Below are 23,750 nucleotides of genomic sequence, written 5' to 3' on the forward strand. Positions count from 1 at the left end.
AGTTTAAGAAGGATCAATGGACATTTATGTCAAACAGATTAAGTTTCTTTCGTAAATTTATTCTTGACTTTGATCAAGGCAGAATCTAACGGTTCGTACACTGTAGAGCTGCATATTTACTTCTTGGAAAGAAAAGCTTTTCATCATATTGGCTGAAGAATACTCACATGATTGCTGTTTTTTCTTTTCACAAAGAAACCTGTCTTCTTTACCAGCAGTGCTTTGTACAAAAATGTTTGAAAAGAGGAAGCGGGTGGTTGCTTTGCATTTCTTTGTATTGTTTTAGGTAAATACATGGGAAGCCAAAAAAAAAAAAAAAAAAGAGAGAGAGAGAGAGAGAGAAAGAGTCAGTGTTCCTATTACAATTTCTATTATAATTTGTTTCTTGTTTGAAAAATGTAAAAGGAAGGAAATTAACTGAAGTAGTAAACATAAACTTGACCACATTTTAGGGACAACTGTCAATAGAACAACACACTTAGATTATATTAAATACTTGAGCTGGTTCAGAAGGTCATTGTCCTTTTTTACCAACTGAAGATTATGGCATGAGTTTTGCAACCTTCTTTTTTTTTTTTTTTTGTTTAAGATTTTATTTATTTATGTGACAGAGAGACAGCCAGCGAGAGAGGGAACACAAGCAGGGGGAGCAGGAGAGGAAGAAGCAGGCTCCCAGCCGAGGAGCCTAACGTGGGACTCGATCCCGGAACGCCAGGATCACGCCCTGAGCCAAAGGCAGACGCTTTAACGACTGCGCTACCCAGGCGCCCCTAGTTTTGCAACCTTCTGCATGAGGAACAAATGTGTAATTAGGATGCACTGTCTGCCTCAGTGGACTCCTGTTCTACAGTTTTGATAATCACAATGAAGCCAATATTCATTCAATATTTCTTTATTAGAACAAGATTCAGATTAGAATCCTAGGGGTCCCCTCATGAATGACTAGAAGGGTCATTAGTCCATTGCCAGATACAGAAAAATTGCGGTGCCTAGCACCAGAATACAGTATTAAAGAATTCATAGTTGAAATGCTGCCTTTGACATCCTCTCTGTCAGCTCACTATTCACTTCCTCTTACACCTGTGCATTTATTGACCAACACAATGCACATCTATTAGTTAAATATGATGTTTGTAAACAGGTAGCTGAGATGTTGAAACGTAAAATGGGGATAAGGAAAACCTACTAAAGTAGCAATGGTGAAGTCTACTAGAAATTAATATTAGATCAACAGTTCTTTGAAAAGTATAGAGAATCTCACATGATATAAATTGCTGACATTTTGAGGAGCTCATAACGGCAGGGTATGGACAGAATCAGAGCAATAGATTATTTTCTTCCTAATTTCTACCTCTTACTATTCCTGGTACCTGGGTAGTATAAATTGTGAAAGAGTCCCTGAATTAGGGACATTCAGATACTTCTTTACTTTTTGATCTTTCATTGGCCAGAAATCATTCTTGCACTGATTGAGGTATACTATATCGAGAAAGCAATTGATAGAGAGGGGTCAAATATACAGTAACAACAATATTGAGGATTTGATAAATAAGCCATTTGGTCAACATAGTAAATCTTTAGAAACAAAGATCAGAAAGATGATTTCTAAAAAAAGTCGAACACTAAGCAAATGAGAATTGTAACTAAAACCTGAATTTGAGAGGTAGGCTTTTATTTCTTCATGTGCATTTCTCTCTAACATCAGCAGGGTTTTATTCAGGTAGATTATTAAAATCACAGAAAAAGAATGGCAGTTTTTTCTGGCTTTGGAAGACATTTCTACAGAGTGATAGATTTTTCCATGGACATATCTTCCTAGCCAAGTAGACAAGGACTAGAAACACTGAGGCAGAGAAGAAATGTATGTGTAAAGACATGTGTTTATGACTTAGCGTAACAAGCAAGGGAACATGACTTAGTACAAATGTTATTTTGCTAACTCCTATCTTTTTTCAAAGCCTACAAACTAGTATCTATATTTGACTGGGACCTGAAGCTGCAGTGGTATCTCCTGAGCACGTCCTTAATGTCTAAAGAGGTGGGCATTGATAGAGCCCTACAGACGTGAAGGATGGGAATTACTTTTGATGATAGATTTGGGGGGGGGGGGGATTGCTTTTTGTTATCAGGTTTATTTGGGATCTTCAGGCATAATTGCATATCCTGCCATAATCAAACATTTACATAGTCATTTAAAAAAAAACAGATGACTCTGTACTATTTCAAAAGTATAATTTATAATGAAATGACTGCTATTTAAAATCTATTATTCAAAGGAGTCACAGACCACAAAGGGTAAAGATCCATTTAAAATAAGTTTTTAAACTATGTTGATGAACAGTTTGATGCGCTACTAATGGCAAATAGGAGTATTTTATGGGGTGTGTGTGTGTGTGTGTGGGAAAGAGAGAGAGAGACACATTAATTTCTCCAGCTTCCGGAGGACTAATTTATTGTACCCAGTAAGACGACCCCTGTGATTTGGTAGGACGACTTCATCTTCTGCTAATAAAGTCATTCTATTTACAAGTGATAGTGGACATTTTATTCTGCTATAAAAAAAAAAATCACCCACGTGGCAAGAAGAGAAATATCAAGTCCCCATGACATTCCTTAGGAAAGAATACAAGAAAATGAGACCTAATGAGAAATGGACAGTTACTGTGATGCCACTCCTTTATCCACTAGCCCTTAATTATTTCAGTTATTTTTATTGCACATTTTCCCCATCTATAGAGTTCTTTTGTATCATTTGCAACCCAGTGAAACCCCTGTCAGGAATTAGCTTCTGAGAGTTGATGTGGGAACTATAACCCAAAAGCACTACCTTTGGATTCATTAAAGTGTGGGCTTCCTGTAGTTAGCTTGTACTAGAAAATTTCCATTTTGCAAGGGGAGTGTAAATTTTGTATATCATTTTAATAGCAAGGCAGGTCAATCAAATTATAATTGGCTCCCATTAGCCCTCCCATGAGCTATAGAATTCTTTAGCTTCTCCTGGACTGCACTTAAAAGGAAAATGTTATTTACTGTCACTGAAGTCATAAAAAGTGTCCATTATTCAGTCTAAGTGATGAGGAAAGTGCAAGCCTGGCAAGATGGGTTTGGCATATATTGAAGATCTGCACACCAACATACACATTGCAACAAGCGTGGCATTGTGCGAAATGTGCTATTACAAAGCACTTTCTTTTAGCTGCACAAGCAGGTCTTGGCAGTGAAACTTGTAGTCATTGCAGCATTTGGGTTTTGAGCTAATCTTAAAATTGCTTTCTAACATTTTCAGAGCCTCGAATTCCTTTCAAAAGCATATTTTTATAATAAAAATGAGGAAACAGAAAAGAAATGCATTATATTCCCCAAGTCTCTCTTACCTTAAGATCTGACTCTTATTATTTTGGGGGTTTCTGCCCGAGTTTCATCACTATAGCAGTAAGTCCACATACAACCAAGGGGTCGCAGTAACTGCAGGTTGGGTCTGTGACAAGACAGGATTCCTGTCTTCATAAAACATCACCGTAACTGGTCCATCCTGATTAGGTCTCATTTTCTCTTAGGAAAATTTAAACTACTTTCTTTGACAACGTCATGCTTCCTTAATACCCTAGCCAAAGGAAGTAGGTCAGTAAATGTCTTGCCGATGTTTTTGCTCCTTCCCCTTTTCAGTTACCCTAAGTCGTTACCAGACATCAAGGTTTGAGTGTCATTGAAGTTGGCCCCCACTTACATGTCCTCATCTTGAGATCTCCCTGGAACAAGGAGACAAGGGTGGGGTCAGTCCACTGAAACAACTTGAATTAAGAGTGGAAGAGGGTTGGTTCTTTGGGGAAAATCAAAAAGTTCTTCATGAGAAAAAAAGCGTATGTATCCAAGCAAAAATAAAGAATGGCCTCTAGAGGGCTCCCTACATTTCTGCATCCACAAATATGGAGGGAAGAACTTCACTTTGGCACTACATCAGTTTTAACAGCCACAGTACCAGGAAAGGGATGAAGGTGTTTGTTAGAAGAGCTTCGCTGGCATTAAAACTGAAGACAGGGGCACCTGGGTGGCTCAGTCGGTTAGGTTTCCAACTCTTGGTTTGGGCTCAGGTCATGATCTCAGGTTCCTGGGATTAATCCCTGAATCCAACTCTGCACTCAGTGGGGAGTCTGCTTGAGATTCTCTCTCTCCCTCTGCCCCTCCTCCTACTCACGGTCTCTCTCTCTCTCTCTCACATAAATAAATAAATAAGTCTCTTTAAAAATGAAGACAGAGCCTTGTGGAGTCACAGTGTGATGGAAGATGCAGGTGCCCACTGAAAATATTCCTGCTTCTGAAAGAAAATGATAGAACCAAAAATGGCGGTCACAGAGCACATCAGGAAACTGCATTATCTCTTGGAAGCTTCTGTTGTGCAATGGAAATGGCTCATATGTGCTCCCAAAAGGTGGCAGGACTAAAGCAAGAGAGAGGAGTACAGAAGATTTAGGGGACTAGCCTAAGCTCCGTGAAGCTTCATGTGGTGGTGAGGACAATATGACAGCCTTATAAGGAAGAGAGGTGTAAAAGTAAAGTTAGGCAGGTAAAGATCGCCAAACTCGTAACTTGGTCCGGAGCTAATACTAACCTAGAACATGAGCCATTGAACTTTTTCTTAAAAGTGTAGTCAGATAAATAGTTTAGCCTTTATGGGCCATACAGCCTCTCTGGCAGCTCCTCAGCTCTGCTTTTGTCTCATAAAAGCAGCCACGGACAATAACAATTGGATAGGTGTGAGTATGTTTCAAAATACTCAGTTTACAAAGCGGGCTGCTTTGTAACTAGACCCCCTAGCTATACTTTGCAGGCTCGTGACCTAGAATCAGCCGGGAAGTATGAAAGGATGAAGGAATGTCATTTTTAGGTTGTTTTTTTTCTTTCTTCCCTTCAAAAGTCACACTTGTTAGTAGTCTAAATAAAAATAGATTAGGCAGACATTTATAGGCTAAACAAGGAAACCTGCAACATATGTGATGTTGCCCTCAATGCAACGACTTACAAAACAGCCTTTGAAAGACTGCACACTGAAATGTTGGAAAGGTTCTGCTTGGAGGGTACAGACTTTTCAACCCTAACCATTGATCTTTTGGTCTTTGAACCTTAAATTATCTTCAGTTTTCTACATGGCTCTAGAGTTTTGAATATGTGCTGTCCCAGACCCTCCGTCAGTGGGTGTCGACTCCATAGCCAAATTTCCTTCCCAGTTGTCTGAATCAGTGATACACATCTTGAATGACATCCAGCAGGTTCCCGCAACCTTTTAATATGTCTTCTTTTAAGGTAGGTCAAACTTCCCAGTTGGCGCCAGAGAAAATGGCCAAAGTTACTTCTACAATTTTGTTCAACTGCCGTTTTGTTTGACTTCTCCTAGAAAATGCCTATATAAAGGATTAAATCTCCCTCATAATAGAAATTCATAATGAAACTAGGAATAAACCCTTAAATGTCAGTAGTATGTATATTAATGTATCTCCAGGTAAACACTAGAGTGACATATTTCCTGTGAAATTGACTGGCCTTGTACTTAAGTGACCTGGGAAAGAATGTGGCTCGAGGAGCGATGTCATTCATCACATATTACTTTTTTAGAAAGCAGTTTCAGCACTTCATTATCTTAATTTATGGCTCAGATTGGTAAAGCCTCTTTGCTCTCTAATAAAAACTAAAAAAAAATATATCACATACCTAATATTAACGTAGAGTTGTTAATAGAAAGCCCAGTGGCCAAGTAGTTTTGGCGTAATGTGTTTGTGATTTACACCACAGGTTATGAAAGGTTTTGTAAAGTCTAGCTCATTTGAGTATATAAAATTATCATTTTTATTATAGCTTTGTATTTATCATCATACATAAAATGATGTTGAAAAATCTCCAAAGAATGCTGATTTGATATATATTTTACTTTGCGGTGTACAATTAATGTTTATTGCAAATGCAGATTTTTATGATAAGTAAACTCTGATAGTATTACAGCAGATATTTTTTTTTTTACTTTATTCAGAAGGCAATAAATCACATAATTCTCTAATGTTTTCAGTCAGAGCAATGCCATATATTTTAACATGGTCATGCAGGCAATAAATGAAATAGTGCAGATCTTCTCTCTAAGACATAAAAGTTATGTCTCATCCATCTCAATAAGAAAGTCTGTAAAGAAGGGTAGGTGGGTGCTACAAATTTCTGTTGTAGCTGTCATGATTGTATGTACCAGATTAAATACAGATGTCATTTCTTTCCATAAGTTGTTAAGGGTCTGAATCTTTGTGTGTTTTTTGTTTTGTTTAGTTTTATTTTTTAGTGGGGGGAGGGGGAAAGGGAGAGGGAATCTCAAGCCGACTCCATGCTCTGCATAGAGCCCAAGGTGGGTCTCGATCTCCTGACCCTGAGATCATGACCTGAGCCGAAACCAAGAGTCAGAAGCTTAACCGACTGAGCCACCCACACATCCCGAGGATCTGAATCTTTGTATAAAACTGTAGGGCACTAATTCATTTGCTTTGGGGTTGCTATGATTTGCTGTCTCTTTTGAATACCCCACCCTCTGCCACTGTATTGGTCTTATAATCATTTTGCATAAAATATGATTCTTTCTTAGGCCTTCTAAGTGCAGGCTTTCTTCATTTTTTGGTCTCTGGTCATTTGTTTTTCTTTGGAAATTTTATCTCTACCACTTATCACTGCACTTGGACTTAATAACAACATCTGATTGTTACCTAATATTATTATTATTTCTTTTGGTTTCCTCTTGCTGGTATGACAAATTACCACAAGCTTAGTGTCTTAAAACACTGTGGATTTATTATTTTACAATTCTGTAAGCCGGAAGTCCAATACAGGTGTCCCCGAGCTAAAATCAAGGTGCCACATGTTGACAAGGCTGCTGAAGGCTCTGAAGGCTCTGAAGGCTCCAGGGGAGAATCCATTGCCTTGCCTTTTCCAGCTTCTAGAAGCCACCTGTTTTCTTTGACTCATAGAGCATAGCATCTTCAAATAGCACTCTCTGGCTGACACCCCTGCTTTTGCAGTCCCAGTTGCTCTTCTCTGACCCTCCTGCTTCCCTCTTACAGGCACTCTTATGATGACATTCCCCCCACCCCTGATAATCCAAGATAATCTTCCCATCTCAGTATCCTTAATTTAATCACATCTGCAAAGTCCCTCTCACCATGTCAGGTAACATATTCAAGATTTCAGGGATCAGGGTGTTAACATATTCTGGGGGTCAAGATTCTGAACACCATGCCAATAGTAGGCCCAACCTCTCTCCTAAGCTTATTTTTAAAGATCTCACCCACCCATTGAGCATTTCCTTCTAGGTTACCTGCCTGAGTCTCAGAAGCGATTTACAGTACAACCTCTTCCATTCCTAAAGTGGCTCTTCCTCCCTCTTTCCTGTTTTTCCTGTTTATCCCAGCTCAAAACCTTAGAGTTAGATTTTTATGTATTCATCAAAGATCTTTTTTTCTCTTGTATTTATGAGGATATACTATTTGGGAGGAAGACCATTATGGTAATCTGGTTACATTGTATTCCAATGTTAGGCCATATTGCTGCACTTTTAATTCAAAAGTATACATACCATGCTAGTAGGATGTGAAGAGAGAGGGAGTGTTGTTGGAAACTCTTTAAATGTCTTTCTCCAGCGTATACTTAATATAGAGCAGTATGTAGTCCACATGATTGTGTGAAGATCACATCTGCAACATGCTTTGGGCGATGGTTTACAAATATGAGCCCTTCGTAATTCAAGGGAGACCTGTATGCCATTCCGCGATAGACCCCAAATCTGCTTGATTAGACAGATTCTCAAAGAAGAATGTAGGAATACTAATTCCTACAAAACAATAGCTTTTCTCCACTGGATTCTCAAATTATGAATGATAGTTTTAGGGCTTCTGCTTGGTAATATAGCCCAGGGGGGATAAAGGTTCTATTGTTTCTTCTTTGTTTGGTGGGGGTCTCAGGATGGGCTTACACTGTTTTCCTTTGGAATGCTGATTTGTCTGGGCTTGTCTGGAGGGTAGGTACTAAGAAGCAATTAGAAATTAGTTTGTAGGGGCGCCTGGGTGGCTCGGCTGTTAAGTGTCTGCCTTCGGCTCAGGGCGTGATCCCAGAGTCCTGGGATCGAGCCCCACATCAGGCTCCTCCACTGGGAGACTGCTTCTTCCTCTCCCACTCCCCCTGCTTGTGTTCCCTCTCTCGCTGGCTGTCTCTCTCTCCATCAAATAAATAAATAAAATCTTAAAAAAAAAAAAAAAGAAAGAAAGAAATTAGTTTGTAAATTTGAAGAGCCTGAGGGTGAGGTGAGGGAATTACACAGTGATTGAAAAGGAGGTCAGTGAAAGAGGGTCTCTCCTCCAGGTCTAAGGGAAAGGGCCATATCTAACACAGTAGCCTAAGGAGCTACTCAGTTTCAGCGGCACTGTTTCAGTTCAAGCGTTTTGAAAAGCAGGCCCCAAGATGGGAATAGAGGATCAGATTTGTTATTTAAAAAAAAAAAAAAAAATCCTGGAGAAAATGCCTGTGAGAGATCAACGGGGAAGGAGCAGGAATTGATAGAGAAAACCTTAGTGTGAGATTCAAGTCTGATATCTGTGAGCAAAGAGAGGAGAGGAAAACTTGGATAGGAAGAATGCCAGACCACCAGGAATTTCTGAGAATAGGCGTTATCTGATGCGGCATCTCCAACCAGAGTTGCCCGTGGGGGAAATCATGCACCAGGGAGTATGGGCCAGCAGGAACACCCCAATGGGCTTCATCCGTTAGCTGGAAGTAGCCCCAAGAAAGTCCAGCCGCAGCACTCCTGGGCTAGCAGATGGACGCCCCCCGTTAACTGTGTTCTAGGCAGTGAGTTCTCCTGAAGTGAGACCTAAGTGGGACACTTCCACATCTACCATAACCCACCCTTCAATTCATCCATATTCACTTCTCCATGCTTGCTTCGAGAGCAGCCTTAGAATGAGTTTAATTTTGATTTTCTTCTCTTCTAACAATCCTTCATTACCAGGGTCATACAGGCAAAGCTACCACAATATCTGTATGCAATGTCATGATAGTACAATATTTAAATCTTAACAATATTGATTTGGTATTTAAAAAATACTACAAGTAGAGCCTTATAACATTTCAGTCGAAATTGCTATGTAATATTTGTTCCAAAGTATTGCATCTACTTATTGATCGTGCATTCTCCTTGCTATATATTTCTTACATGAATTTATTTGATTTTAGGTTTTCTGACTCTGAATCTGAGTTCTTTGCACCAGCCATTCTCATTTTAGTATAAATTGATTGGTTTAATAGGGTTGACTTCTTGTTCTTAACACCTAGCTGAGGTCTATAACATATATGTTGGCAAGCAGTAGAAGTTTTACACTCACTGGACAAAAGAGACATTTTTAAATAAAAAATGGAAAGGAGAAGGGCAATCATATTAATTTCATGGGTAGAACACTCTGAAAAGCAGAATGAGATGGCTTTGCCTTCTTTAAAGCAGGATGAGGTTGCAGGGATTAGGGGATGTTGGGGTGGGACCGGATGCTTAGTGCAGCAGGAAGAGCCTAAGGAGCTAAGACTTCCACCCCTGTCAATTTCAACAATTGCAGAACTAACTCAGCCTCCCTGACCAGCATTCTTTAACGCTGTGGTTTATTTAGTCCTGCTGTAAGAGAAAAGCACCATCGGGGTAGGCATGAGCCAACTGTGGAGTGGATGTTTGAGACACGTTTTATTGGGGTTTTTTTTGTTTTTTTTTCATACGGTCCAACAAACAACTTCAGATTTCACAACCTATCAGATGACTGATTGAAATGTCATGAAACACTCTACTGATAGGATAGAATGATGTGGAGAGCTGTTCAAGGTTAAAAATCTGTGTCTCTAAATGTGCGCAGTGTTTGCCATTGACTTGCTAACCTTTGGAATCATCAAATACTCACATTTGCGTTGAAGGCAGAAGGAAGTCAGTCCTGTCTCCTTGCCCCCAGGTACTTACTGTGTTCTCTCCCCTGCTTGCTTTTCACATGCTCCTCACTTAATCTGGAGTGTTTTTATCCCTGCCTCTCAGAATGTTCTTCTCTCCTTTAAGACCCATTCTTCAGTCATGAGAGAATGTTACCTCTCCTTCCTCTGAAATCCAGAGTAATTCTCACCCAGTCCTTTTACATTGTCTTGTTGTTCTTTGTATACTGACTTACTGTCCCCCTTTACCAAATGCAAAGACCCTTTACCCCTGGAATTATACCTTAAGTATATTTTGAATCTGTTACTCACTGAATTTATTTTCATTACATACATTTTCTGAAAGTTCTTTTGAAAAAGCATTACAGTCATGAACCAATACAATAAGGTTGATGAAATTGTAAAAGACAATAGGGCCATAGAAAGAAGGAATCAAATGAGCCAACCATGGTGACTGTGCTTAAATAACAACTTGTCTCTGAAAAATGCAGGCACCTAGAGCAATGCAGCTTTGTATTATTTACCCTCATTATCACAGAGTAGAAGAACATTAGTTCCTTTGGAGAAAGTTGGTTTACCTTGACCCTAAAAGTCAAAAAAACTCATATTGGACTTTACATAGGAGTTGGTAGCATTATTGTATCCTTAATTAACTCAATAAACGTTTATTGAGGACTATTAAGCATCTTTGGATGTTTCATTTTGCTAATTGGGTGGGGGAGGGCGTCAGGATAAAAGTTGACAAAAGTGTTTACCAAGTGGTGGGAGGACAGATAACTAAACAGACCATTAAATTCAGAGCAGTAAGTGTTTTCACTGATGTGAGCTTAGAGTTGCTCTAGATAGGAGAACCTACCCTGAGGACTGGGATGAAGGAAGACTTCTCTGAGCAGGTGGTCCCTTATATTTGGAACCAAGATTTGAAAGCCATCTGGAAGTTATTGTGGCAGAATGGGGTTTAGTGCTGAAAGGGGGGTGAAGGCAGAAGAGTGAACAGAAGAGAAGGACACCACAGGCTTCTAGAGCAGCATGTGCAAAGACACCCAGGTGCTAAGGCTTTAAGCAGGGGCTTAACCGTGCAGAGTCTCCTATTCAGGTTAAGAAATTCTGCATTATTCCCGAGAGTACCAAGGAATTGCAGAAAGTGTTATATCAGCAATTGACATGGTGAGATTGGTAAATTTGAAAGATCACAGAATGTGTGGTGTGGAGATACAAATTAAAAGGAAGAAGGACTGAAGCCAGAGAGACTTGTCAGGAGGTGTCTGGAGTAGTGATAATGATGATGGTAATAATATTGCTCCCACAAGAATGCTAATCAGCAGAGTCCTCCGCCATAATGCAGAACAACCGCAGAATCCGTTCACAGAACTCTCTCTCTCCATGACCTGCAATAAAAGCACTCAGCAGGACTTTGTAGTAAAGGCGGTTTTGTGTATTTTTAGTATAATATGGATAATGTTCCTTAATGATGGAATTTCTTTTCCCCCCAAATTTTACTAGAACTATCTTATGCTTGGATCTTCAACGAATATCCATCGTTTGTTGAAGAAGATAGTCGGCGATTTGTCTCTCAAGAGACAGGCCACCTCTACATAGCCAAGGTCGAGCCGTCCGATGTGGGTAATTACACATGTGTGGTGACCAGTACGGTGACGAACGCCAGGGTGCTGGGCTCCCCAACTCCTCTGGTGCTACGTTCTGATGGTAGGAAATCTTTCAAGGTGCAACTCTAAACGTAAATGCTGTGAACACTAGCAAAAATAAATGGGAAACCTGAAAAATACATCACGAAGAATTACTTCATTTTAGGGGGAAACAACAAATATTTATGAGTACAATGATGAAGATTATTTCATTAACCCTAGGTCCTGTACCTAATCCTTACCCAGGACCAGCTTTATAGTTTTTAAGACGGTTGTAAAACAAAAATGGTGGATCCATTGTTCAGAAATTATTAAGAATTTCAAGATGGTGGTAGGAGACCGTAGAACCAAGCATGAGGTTCTTCTGGGCCTGGGACTCAGATTGCATTGTCATGAAGTCACCTGTCCTGATTTCAGTCACCTTGAGGTTCTTATAGCTCTGATCATCTTGTTATAGGATATAAAGCATTTCTTAAAAATTGTTTTAAATGTACACTAGAAGGAGGAAGGTGGAGGGATGGGGTAACTGGGTGATAGACATTAAGGAGGCCACATGATGTAAAGAGCACTGGGTGTTATGTAAGACTGATGATTCACTGACCTCTACCACAGAAACCAATAATATGTTACATGTTAATTAATTGAATTTAAATTTAAAAAAAATGGAGGGGTGCCTGGGTGGCTCAGTCATTAAGAGTCTGCCTTCAGCTCAGGTCATGATCCCAGGGTCCTGGCATGGAGCCCCACATCGGGCTCCTTGCTCAGTGGGGAGCCTGCTTCTCCCTCTCCCCCTCCCCCTGCTTATGTTCCATCTCTAGCTGTCTCTCTCTCTCTGTCAAATAAATAAATAAAATATTTTTTAAAAATGTTTTGATGGAAAAAAATTTTTTAAAAATGTCCACTAGATTCCCAAAGCTTGCTCATTTTATAACTGAAAGTTTGTACTCTTTGACCAGCCTCTACCCATTTCCCCCACTCCCAACAGCATAGTGATTATAGTTAGTAATACTGTATTATATACTTGAAATTTGGTAAGAGACTAGACCTGAAGGGCTCTTACCACAGAATATTTAGAAATTAAAATGATATCTACGTGAGGTGCTAGATGTGTTAACTCGATTGACATAATCATTCAACGACATATGCATATATTAAATTGTCACACTGTACACAGTAAAAAAAAAACAGGTTGTACTCTTTTGTTTTTGTACAGTCTAAATACATGTAACCTTTATTTGCTAATCATACCTCAGTAAAGCTAAAAAGAAAAAGGAATGTGCTTCCTCAACCCCTTCATGGCTATTTCAGAGGAAGCAGACTTGTAAGCCTGGATAACTGCCCCACTTACACAAAACCATATCTGACACAGCACAATGCTGTGACCACATATTATCTAAGCATTTCTTTCCAGTCAGTTATAATTGAATTTGACCTTTCTCATTTATTAAGTTACTGTTTCTTGTCTCCAGGGTGCCATTTAGTAAGTTTAAGATTGGTTTCTCTGCTACCAGGGTACCATTAAGTAAATTCCCTCCCATAATTTTTGCTCTTTAGAATATTTCAGGAAGTCATAATACATTGTATATTTCAGTTTGACTAGAAATGTCCAGATTAAATGCAGAATGAAAAAGCCTCCCATTTTACACAATGTGAAGGGCATAATGGTTTTCTTGGAACCGCTTTGTAAGCGGTAATTTACATGGAATCCAAGGTCCCTGATGTTTAGTAATGTTGCATTATTTGGCCCAGTTGGCTCTGCTTTGAAAAGTACCTAATGGATGGCCTAGTGAATAATTTAAATCATTAGAGAAACTAGTTCAAATGGAGCAAAAGAAAGTTTTATTTAAGAAAAATGGGACAATTCCAAAGGAAATGTTGAAACTAGTAACCTTGTATTGTGGATTTACAGGTGTGATGGGTGAATATGAACCAAAAATAGAAGTGCAGTTTCCAGAAACTCTTCCAGCAGCTAAAGGGGCAACTGTGAAATTGGAATGTTTTGCTCTTGGAAAGTAAGTTTTATAACATTTACTCCAATATGCTGAAATATTAGTTTGCTGTAAAAGATCAAGATAGTTTTTGACAGACTCTTCTTTATTTTCTAAAATTTTCTTTCATTTAGAAACAAAGGGAAAATAAAATATAAGGCAGTTTGCAGAAAATGATGGTACCTGCCTAATTTCATGAACTAGATTGGTGTTATTTTTCTTTTGCTTGTTTGTTTGTTGTATTATAATACAATAGATATGTGTTCAACTTTTTTCTCTAAATCATGAATTAACTCAAGAAAATGTACAAGTTATTAAAATATCAGCTTAGTAAATCATTGTATCAGTTTTATGTAATTGACAACTGGAAATGTCTGCATTTGAAACCTGGGGCCTTTTTGCTCTATCCTAACAAAAGGTTTGTCAAGCTCAAAATGCATCCAGGCATCTGTTTAAAATAACAATAACCTGACAATTTTCTTCTTAGTCCTGTACCTCAGATTAATTGGAGGAGAAGTGATGGACTGCCCTTTTCCGATAAAATTAAACTGAGGAAGTTCAACGGTGTGCTTGAAATCCCCGACTTCCAACAGGAAGATACGGGTTCCTATGAATGCATTGCTGAGAATTCACGAGGAAGAAATGTTGCCAGAGGGCGTCTCACTTACTATGGTGAGCATCTACTTTGGGCAAATTGGATTTTTAGCTTTTGCTCTCTCAATAAAATGTTGTTGGGCGGTGGGAAATTATGGCAGAATGCCAATGTGCAGCTTGTTCTGTTCTGCATTTTGTTAAATGAGGATGAATATTTAGGAGGAATTAAAAGGCAGTAACATTTTGCAGTGAAGTCAGAGGTATGACATATTCTATTTGCATTTTAAAATGATTCATATAAAAATGAATATTTCATTTTTTTTCTACAAGTAATGTTTTATACACTTGATCATATCAAGGAGCCGTCTCCTTTGTGTCTGTCCTCTTCCCTAGAAAATGTGACTTTGTATCTTTCTTTATGATCTTTACTAAGCAGAAAGAAACTGTTGACGGAGAGAACTTGTAATTACTGCATTAGACAAACCATATCAACTTAGGCTCTTGAGTTCTTCAGTGTTAATTTTCTCCCTTCCAATAATGTAACTCTGCTGTGTTTCCTTCCTTTAATTTATAATCACATTTATTTGATGTACTGTTCAGTTCAGGTAAGGAAAGGATAATAATGCTACCTTTATTTTTAGTCTATTGATATGGGAAAATTAATTATTTTTTTTTCAAAATTTGTTTTCAAGTCACCTCTATTTAAAAAATGAGGTTTTTTGTGAGGAAAGCATGATTTAGAAAGTATAAATACATGATTTTACAAAATGTACTGTAATATAGATAAAGATATATGCTCAATGAATATATACTTACAGTTTAATCATTAGAAACATTGTAAAACCAGTGGGAATTGACCACTTTCGTGAAAGGCAAATTGCATTGCATTCTATTTATCTTAGAAAGCGGAAATAGAAACATTTTGCATACATACATGTTTCAGGGAGGAAAACATTTGCAAAGGCAAATATTAAAATTATAAGGCTTTTTATGACCTCCGCCCAAAATTTGCATTAATTACAATTAGATTGACACCTATTCAACTACTGTAAGATTTTAGGATCTGTCAGGAGCAAAATGGAGGCCTGGTTTAATATCATGAGTCATTCTGTGTTTTTTAAGTCTCGTTACATGATTGCATTAGAATACAGAGCACCAAGGCAAGGTTACCCAGGTGTCAAGGTCTACATGCTGGTGGGATAATAAAGAGGTGGGTTGGGGGGGCACTTAAGCCATGTGACTGTTTAGTCCTAAAAACACCCAAAGCAAGTGCCTTTTTCACATAGGAGAAAGCTCTGAAGGAACCTTTCTGAGAAACCATTACTTGACCCAGGGTAAGACGTGACCATTATAAGAAAAAAGATATTCCAACTGTCTGAATGTTTCAGCAGGAATGTTTTAGCTCTGTGGAACAGCAACCCTGCCTAAATAATAAACAATTGTATGCCTCATAGGACGAGAAATTCAAAGCTAAGTTGGTGTTCACGTATCTTATAATCAAGCCCCCCTGCTCATTTTCCCTGTGATTTTGGCTCTGCCCTTATCTGTCTTTTCCCTTTCTCTGCACGATAGTCTCTGGTGGAGTCACAAAGTGGCTGCCCACAGTGACCAGGGCATCACTCCTTGTTCGATCTTCCTGTCTCCAAAACATCTTGTAATCTCCTTCTCCAATCTCATTGCCTGCAGGTTTATTCCTAAACCAGTCACTAGCAAGGAGAGCTGGCTTAAACAACTTAAGAGCCTCTGTTTGGAACAAGGAATATCGTCAGGTTTTCCTAAATTTTATGGACGGTGTGAGGTGGTGGAAGGAAGGATAGTTCAACGAGAAATGGGAGTTATTTTACAAATAAAGAGAGGAGGAAATGGATGTACAATAGACAGCCAACATCATCCACTGTACTAACTAAAGAAAGTAGACTAATGCTTTATTCCATTCAGTAGGTAATATAATATATACCCAAGAAATAAATCAGAAATTAATGAGATAGGGTGTTTCATGAAAGTTACTCTACATTTCTGACTTAAGACTAGTATATTCTATCAGTGCCATGCTGTTCTCTGGTTATCCATTCTAATATTTCCTATAAGAAATGGTCTGATAGAGTAGTCGGATCTCATATGATAGAATAAGAGGGGAAATCACAGTTAACATGGAGGTTGTAATCTCAGGATTGGCTTCAGTCCAGCAAATTATCCTCCCATTTGGAGAAGAACAGTAGTATTAAGAAGTCAGTGGAATTTTTTGCTAGAAACTTGAGTCTTCGTCAAGGACTCATGTGTGAGTCTCTTTACAGTAGTAATCCATGAAGGCTGATATTTCCTGAAACAAGAAAATGTGCTTTAATATAAGTAGAGTGAACTACACTTCAGACTGGGCACATCATTTATGCAAAAAATAATACTAATAATAAGGTAAAATTTAGACCAGTATATTTTCTCTAAAAGCTAAATAGCTATATTTTCATTTCAATTCAATTTCCTTTATAAAAAAAAAAAAATTTTACGAGATAGAATGGGAAGACAAATCTTCCCGTGGTTGCGATTAAATAGAAATAGATAAACTGTTTCTCCATATGGGTGATGCAAATGTGAATCCCACAGTAGACATCACATGCATAATGCAATGGGAAACCAGTAAGACATCTCACCTCCCAGTTTTGGATCTAAAATGCAAGCTGAGACTTGGCTGAATATACTGTGTATATTGAGTGGCTTTAGTTGTAAGTGGTATGTTGCTTTCATCTGTAAAAAGAATTTTCCAAATATCTTCTAAAATGTAAGAGAAAATGATAAATCCACTTGATGCCACTGATTTGCATACATAATTTAAGGTTGCATGAGCTGCTTCTTTTTCATAAAAACTCATATGATTCAAATTGAACCAATTTATCCATCTTTCTCTGCCTTCATTTTAATTCACACAGAGGTTCATAAGATGCTCATTGGCTTGTATTTAATTAAAAGTTATTTCTAACTTGAGGGAAATGTTTTTTTCCTCAGCTATAGAAGTTTCCCTTCTACGGATGTTAATTTTTAGTGCATAATTAAGACTAGTATCTGCTGTCATTCATGTATTAAGTTGTCATCAATTGTGACCTTATGATTCAGAAATGCACTTGGAAAGGAGCCTATTTTGTGTACCTACATTACCAGCTACTAATACACATCTAAATTATATAATACAGTGCGGGGGTGCCTGGGTGTCTCCGTTGGTTAAGCCTGTGATTCTTGATTTCGGCTCAGGTCACGATCTCAGGGTCATGAGATCAAGCCCAGCACTGGGCTCCATGCTGGGAATGGAGCCTGATTAAGATTCTCAGATTCAGTCTCTCTCCGTCTCCCTCCGTTCCTCTCACCCTCGATTGCTCCCTCTTTAAAAAAAAAAAAAAAAGAAAGAAAGAAAGAACATAATACAGTGCCCAGAATTTTGAAAACAGAGAAGGCATAATGAGTTTGGCTTAGGAAGTGACAGATTGCAACATCCGTCCTCAAATCTAGAAACGTTTCCCATATCCACTTAGTAAATAGGGTATTAAATATAATTTTAGCTGCTATGCTCATATTAATCCATTGCTCACAGTGTTTATATCCATTTGTATAACGTATTTATTTTTTATTTGCTGGGTGGTTTGATTTTTTTTTTTTCTTTTGCTTGCAGCAAAGCCTCATTGGGTTCAGCTCATAAAAGATGTAGAAATAGCAGTGGAGGACAATCTTTTTTGGGAATGCCGGGCAAGTGGTAAGCCCAAACCCTCCTACCGATGGTTGAAAAATGGAGAAGCCCTTGTGCTCGAGGTAAGGTAATGAGTCTGGTTATCCTTCCTCCCTTCATTTTGTGTTGAATAAATGCCCTCCTCATACCTACTGCCAAAGTAAACTCTTGAGTTTGCATACATTCATTTGCATCTAAAAAGTGGTGAAGGGGGGAAAAATATAAAATCAAGTACCCAGTATGCCAAGAAGGAAATATTTTCAACAAATGAGTTTCACTGGGAAAAGATGATTTTGTGAATTTAGTCTAAAACTGATATACTATTTTTTGTTTTGCTTTTGAAATTAGAGAAGACCTGACACTAATCAAATGTGGAATATAATTTCTTTTTCCCTGTTTGGCAACTTGGTATGGCCTCTGGAGACTAAATGCATTGTTACGTGGTTACCTTCTTACATGAGTACTTATTTTCTCAATCACTTTCTTTCTTAAGCCATGTAATTTTTGCTCTTTTAAAAAATTACGTGCTAAGTCAATTAGATTCCTTCACATTTCTATGTATAACCTGTCATACTACCTAAAAACCTTAATAAATGTATTTTCCAGAACCTTTTCTAATGCACAGAATTTATAATGTCTTTAATTTGCATGATTACAAAAATGGTGAAAACCTTTCCAGTTGACGGGATGGAAACATGATACATTTTTAAAAGTCTGCAACTTTAACCATAGGGAAAATTGAAATGCCTACAGTATTTTACCTCGTGTTTCGTTATTTATTTTACCGATAGACATTTGGACTGAAGGGTGTTTATTAGTATTTCTAATGTGTGGCTGTTATGTTAAATCAGTCTCAGATTTTCAAATAAGGAAATGTTACTATTTCAGGTCAGATTGCCTAATACTCTGAAGAAAATGAAGGAGGTTTGTGTATGATTAAAATAACAGTGGTTTTCATTTTTCTTTTAAAATGATATCTACATTTATATGCAAGAGATTTTTGTTATCACCTAGGAGAGAATACAGATAGAGAATGGTGCCCTTACAATATCGAACCTAAACGTGACTGATTCTGGCATGTTCCAGTGCATCGCAGAAAACAAACACGGTCTCGTCTATTCCAGTGCTGAACTTAAGGTTGTAGGTAAGACTAAGCTTCTCCTGTCCTATTTTTTCCCTGAAATCCTCCATTTTTGCTAGAACCAAAAGTATTTACTTCTCCTATTATATTCCTATATTATCTACAGTATTGTAATCATATTGTTCAGGGTTTTTAATCAGGGAATATTTTTTAATGATTTCTAAGGAAAAGCAGCAATCGTGGCTGGAATAAGCCTCAAAGTTTAAGGTAGAGAAACAGTGATAAAACGGTATTGACCTAAAACATCCTTATCCAGCTCTGCTATTACAAACTAAGCAATGTCTTTTAAGAGAGGAAGTGAATTTGGTGTTTTCTGTTGCTGGGCCAGAAAAGTAAACAGAATTCAAAACAATACTTGATTGATCCACAAGGAGCTGCTTTAGTTTTTAGCGACCCTGCTTGAAGCATCCAACATTGGGCATACTGAAGTTTTAATTAACAAGGCTCAACCATTTGAAGTTCTGAATTATTTTCTTCTTCTTGCACTTTAAGTATATAAGAAGATAGAAAATGTCATCTTGTGTTTAGGGCAATTATCCAGAAAAACACTTCCTAAGTGGCAAATGCCTGAAAATCAACCAAAATTGTCAGAGCATAGCATAGTATGACATACACAAGAGAGAAAAAAGAAATGAAATTTATTGCTCCATGTAATTAAAGTACAGATTTGGGGGGTGCCTGGGTGGCTCAGTCGTTGAGTATCTGCCTTTGGCTCAGGGCGTGATCCCGGAGTTCTGGGATTGAGCCCCACGTCAGGCTCCTCTGCTGGGAGCCTGCTTCTTCCTCTCCCACTCCCCCTGCTTGGGTTCCCTCTCTCGCTGGCTGTCTCTATCTCTGTCGAATAAATAAATAAATAAAATCTTTAAAAAAAAAATAAAGTACAGATTTGGATCTGAGCAGAACATGATCCAGGGCTCAAGCGTCATCACCATCATCAGGACCTACATGGTGTTCCCCAGCACATTCAGTTTCCATGACCATGGTCAATCTAATGGAAGAAGCACGGCTTTCTGAATTGCCCTGAGAGAAATCACAGTCCGGCATGTCATTGCCCAGTAGAGCTGATGTGGGTCACGTACCCATGGGTGGCCCAATCCGTATGGCCCAAAGGTTGGAAGGCCCAATGGATCTAACTCGTTGGTCCTCAATCAGGGATGATTTTGCTCTCAGGAAATATTTGGAAATGTTGGGAGACATTTTGGTTGTCACAGTGTTGGAGACAGATAGGAGAAGAAGGGAGCCAGTGTGTGTTACTGGCATCTTGTGGGTAGAGGTCAAAAAGGCTACCCACAAATAATCCTACTATGTAAATATCCTACAGTGCACAAGACAGCCTCTCACAACGAATAATTATTCAGCCCCAAACGTCAGGTGCCACACCGAGAAACCCCGGTTTAATGGGAAGCAGGTTTCTCATCCCTGGTGCTTGGAGGTTTGAAAAACATCATCTGCACTAGGAGGCCAAAAGTCTGGGAAGGGCAGGTTATCAACTGAAAATCTGGCTACTCTAATCCATGACAGAGAAGTGGGGTATTACCACAAAAAGAGAGTGGAATTTGTACATAGTCTTAAGTTGAAGCATGGCTATACTCTTGTATTAAATTAGCCTTATGAGTGACAGTTCATTCATGGTAAAGTAGATGATTTCCTACCCAACATGCTGTATGAGGCTTTTGTATGGGAAAAAAAAAAATGTTAAAAATCTATACTATTCACGGGTGTCTGCTTGGCTCAGTTGGTTATACATCGGCCTTTGGCTCAGGTCATGATCCCAAGGTCCTGGGATCGAGCCCTGCATTGGGCTCCCTGCTCAGTGGGGAGCCTGCTTCTCCCTCTGCTGCTCCCCCTGCTTGCGCTCTCTCTCTCTCTCTCTCTCAAGTAAATGAATAAAATCTTAAAAACAAACTTTAAAAAATTATAGTTCATTCAAATATAAAGTTTTGTGGGTTTTTTTTTTTTTTCATCAAAGGTATTCTTTTAAGATCTTAAGTTTTAAGGCCAACAGCCTTTGGGTAAACGTATCTTCTTTATCCACAATCTTATATATAACCACAGAATATAATTCTGTATATGATCTCCACTTCCAAAAAAATAAATAAATTTTATTCACTGGGATTTTCCATAAAACAGAGAATTAGACATTAGGAGAAATGCACCGTGTTTGGTTAACTTTTCCCACATTTGCAATAAAAGTAAGAGTGATTTTTCTGATTAAAGAACCATTTCATTCAAATGATACATTATTATGTATCTTGAATGTTCAGGTGTTGTTTCACGGTCAGCATTGTATGCATTATGAGCAGATAGAATGTTCTCTACATATTATCATGTTTAATGTGATAACTCATATTATATATTTCTCCAACTAAGAAGTTAAACCTAACCACATGAAAATTTTATAATAGATCTTGATAATTTTTATGCAAGAGAATAATAATTCAGTATTCAGCCTTCATTCTAAAAACATTTACTGAGGCCTACTGAGTGCCAGACACTGTGCCATGTGCTGAGTCTCAGAGATCGCAAGAGAGACTGACTCTATTGTTGTCTGCATGGAACTAACTTCCAAGAACATTCTATGATAAATATTTTTCATTTTAATAAGCTCACGATTGAGCTGTTTTAAAACTTCACAGCAAACTTCAAAAATTCCTATACAAAATAATCGCCCCAAGATTTAGAACTTTCTAGAAAACACAATAGTAGGAATTACTTTTTTTTTTTTTTTTTTTTTTTTTTAAAGATTTTATTTATTTATTCAACAGAGATAGAGACAGCCAGCGAGAGAGAACACAAGCAGGGGGAGTGGGAGAGGAAGAAGCAGGCTCATAGCGGAAGAGCCTGATGTGGGGCTCGATCCCGGATCTCCGGGATCACGCCCTGAGCCGAAGGCAGGCGCTTAACCGCTGTGCCACCCAGGCGCCCCAGGAATTACTTTTTGAGCACTGAAATCCTGTGAGTGGTACCCAGTCAATTAAGTAAATCAAGTACTGATATCTGTGTGCTGGGAAACTTTAAAAGGGGTTATAAAGTCAACCTTTGAACCTACAGGAATTTTTAAATACTAAATTCTAATTTATTTCATAAATAATTATTTATTTAATTAAATAATACATTCTTGTTCTCTCTTCCTTCTTTCCTTTCAGCTTCTGCTCCAGATTTTTCGAAGACTCCAATGAAAAAGTTGATTCAGGTGCAGGTGGGCAGCATGGTCAGCTTGGATTGTAAACCTAGAGCCTCCCCCAAACCACTCTGTTCCTGGAAGAGAGGAGACGTGATCGTGCAGGAGAATGAAAGGTATTTTGTTGTCCAAAATAATGGTGATTTGCTTTCTTCTTACTTTCCATGGTGATGTCAAAGTAGGTTTTCAGTATGAAATGAGTAGAATATGAGGTGTTGAAAAATGAAGACAGTAATATTTTTTAACTTCTTCCCATACAGAATACCTTATTTTAGCAAGGATTTTCCTCCCCAGTCATCTGGTAAGACTCAAAGTAGAATGATAAAGAAATAGTCCTGGACCTAGGTGAGCCCATATCCTAGAACAAAGAAGAGATGAGAGCATATGCCACATAAATACCAATATTGCTGTGGTCTTATATTGAAATAATTTGGCATTCCTGGTGTTAGTTTAAGCAAAGGCTTTCTTGGTTTCCCCATTGTTATAATAACATTTAAAATGAAGAGGAAGAATGAGGCATAAAGGTACCACTTGTAGAGCCAGACTACCTGGGTTCAATTCATTCTGCCTTTTACTTGCTCAATGAAAAGCTTTATTTCTTTGACTCATTTTCTTATTGAAAAAAATTATTTATTTATTCTAGAGAGAGTGAGCCCAAGTGGGGGGAGGGGCCGCCGGAGAGGGGGAGAGAGAATCCTCAAGCAAACTCCTGCTGAGCGTGGGGCCCAACAGGGGGATCCATCCCAGGACCCTGAGATCACCGCCTGCGTGGAAATCAGGAGCTGGCCACTTAACCAACTGAGCCACCCATTTTCTCGTAATTAACGTGGATGATGATATTTGTATGTTACGGGGGTTGTTAGCTAGATGAAATACATAAATATCTATACAGCACTTAGGTCACTAGCTGGCAGTGAGTAAACATAAGTATTAGCTATTATTATTTATTGAGCGCTTAACTACATGCCAGGTGTTATGCTCAAAACTTGTGATAGAGTATTGACCCCAAAGACGTCCATGTCCTTATCCTAGAAACCTATGATTATGTTAGATACATGACAAAAAAAGTAATTAAAGTTGAAGATGGAATAAAATTACTAAGCAGATGACTTCAAAATAGGGAGATTATCCTGGATTATGTGGGTAGGTTCACAGTTATCACCTGAATACTTATAAGAGGATGTGGAAGGCAGAAGCGTTGATCAGAGATGTATGATAATTAAGGATGAGGCAGGAGAGATTTCAGACTTCAGACAGACTTCATTTAGTATTTCTGGCTTTGAAGATGGTGGAAGGAAGCCATGAGCAAAGGATTTTGGATGACTCCCTAAGATGTAAATAGCCCTCAGTTGACAGCCAATAAGGGAAGAGGGACCTTAGTCCCATAGCCACAATGAACTGAATTCTATCAACAACCTGAAGGAGAATTTAATAATTCTGAACCCTCCCAAGGAACATAGCTCAGACAATACCTTGATTTTGGTCCAGTGATCCCTGTGCTGGACTT

The 23,750-nt window shown here is 38.4% G+C and overlaps 1 protein-coding gene across 1 annotated transcript in view; it reads left to right on the forward strand.

Annotated features, from left to right (window-relative positions):
• Nucleotides 1-23,750, forward strand: part of CNTN3 (contactin 3) — a 328,940-nt gene that overhangs the window by 218,536 nt on the left and 86,654 nt on the right. The window contains exons 6-11 of the mRNA XM_045808104.2: nt 11,485-11,688; nt 13,537-13,639; nt 14,103-14,287; nt 17,868-18,004; nt 18,936-19,065; nt 22,209-22,359. Coding sequence (XP_045664060.1) covers nt 11,485-11,688; nt 13,537-13,639; nt 14,103-14,287; nt 17,868-18,004; nt 18,936-19,065; nt 22,209-22,359 — 910 coding nt within the window. The remainder of the gene's footprint in view (nt 1-11,484; nt 11,689-13,536; nt 13,640-14,102; nt 14,288-17,867; nt 18,005-18,935; nt 19,066-22,208; nt 22,360-23,750) is intronic.

The sequence above is a fragment of the Ursus americanus genome, chromosome 14, assembly GCF_024610735.1.
Source record: "Ursus americanus isolate L20-20 chromosome 14, mUrsAme1.1.p, whole genome shotgun sequence".
NCBI lineage: Eukaryota > Metazoa > Chordata > Mammalia > Carnivora > Ursidae > Ursus > Ursus americanus.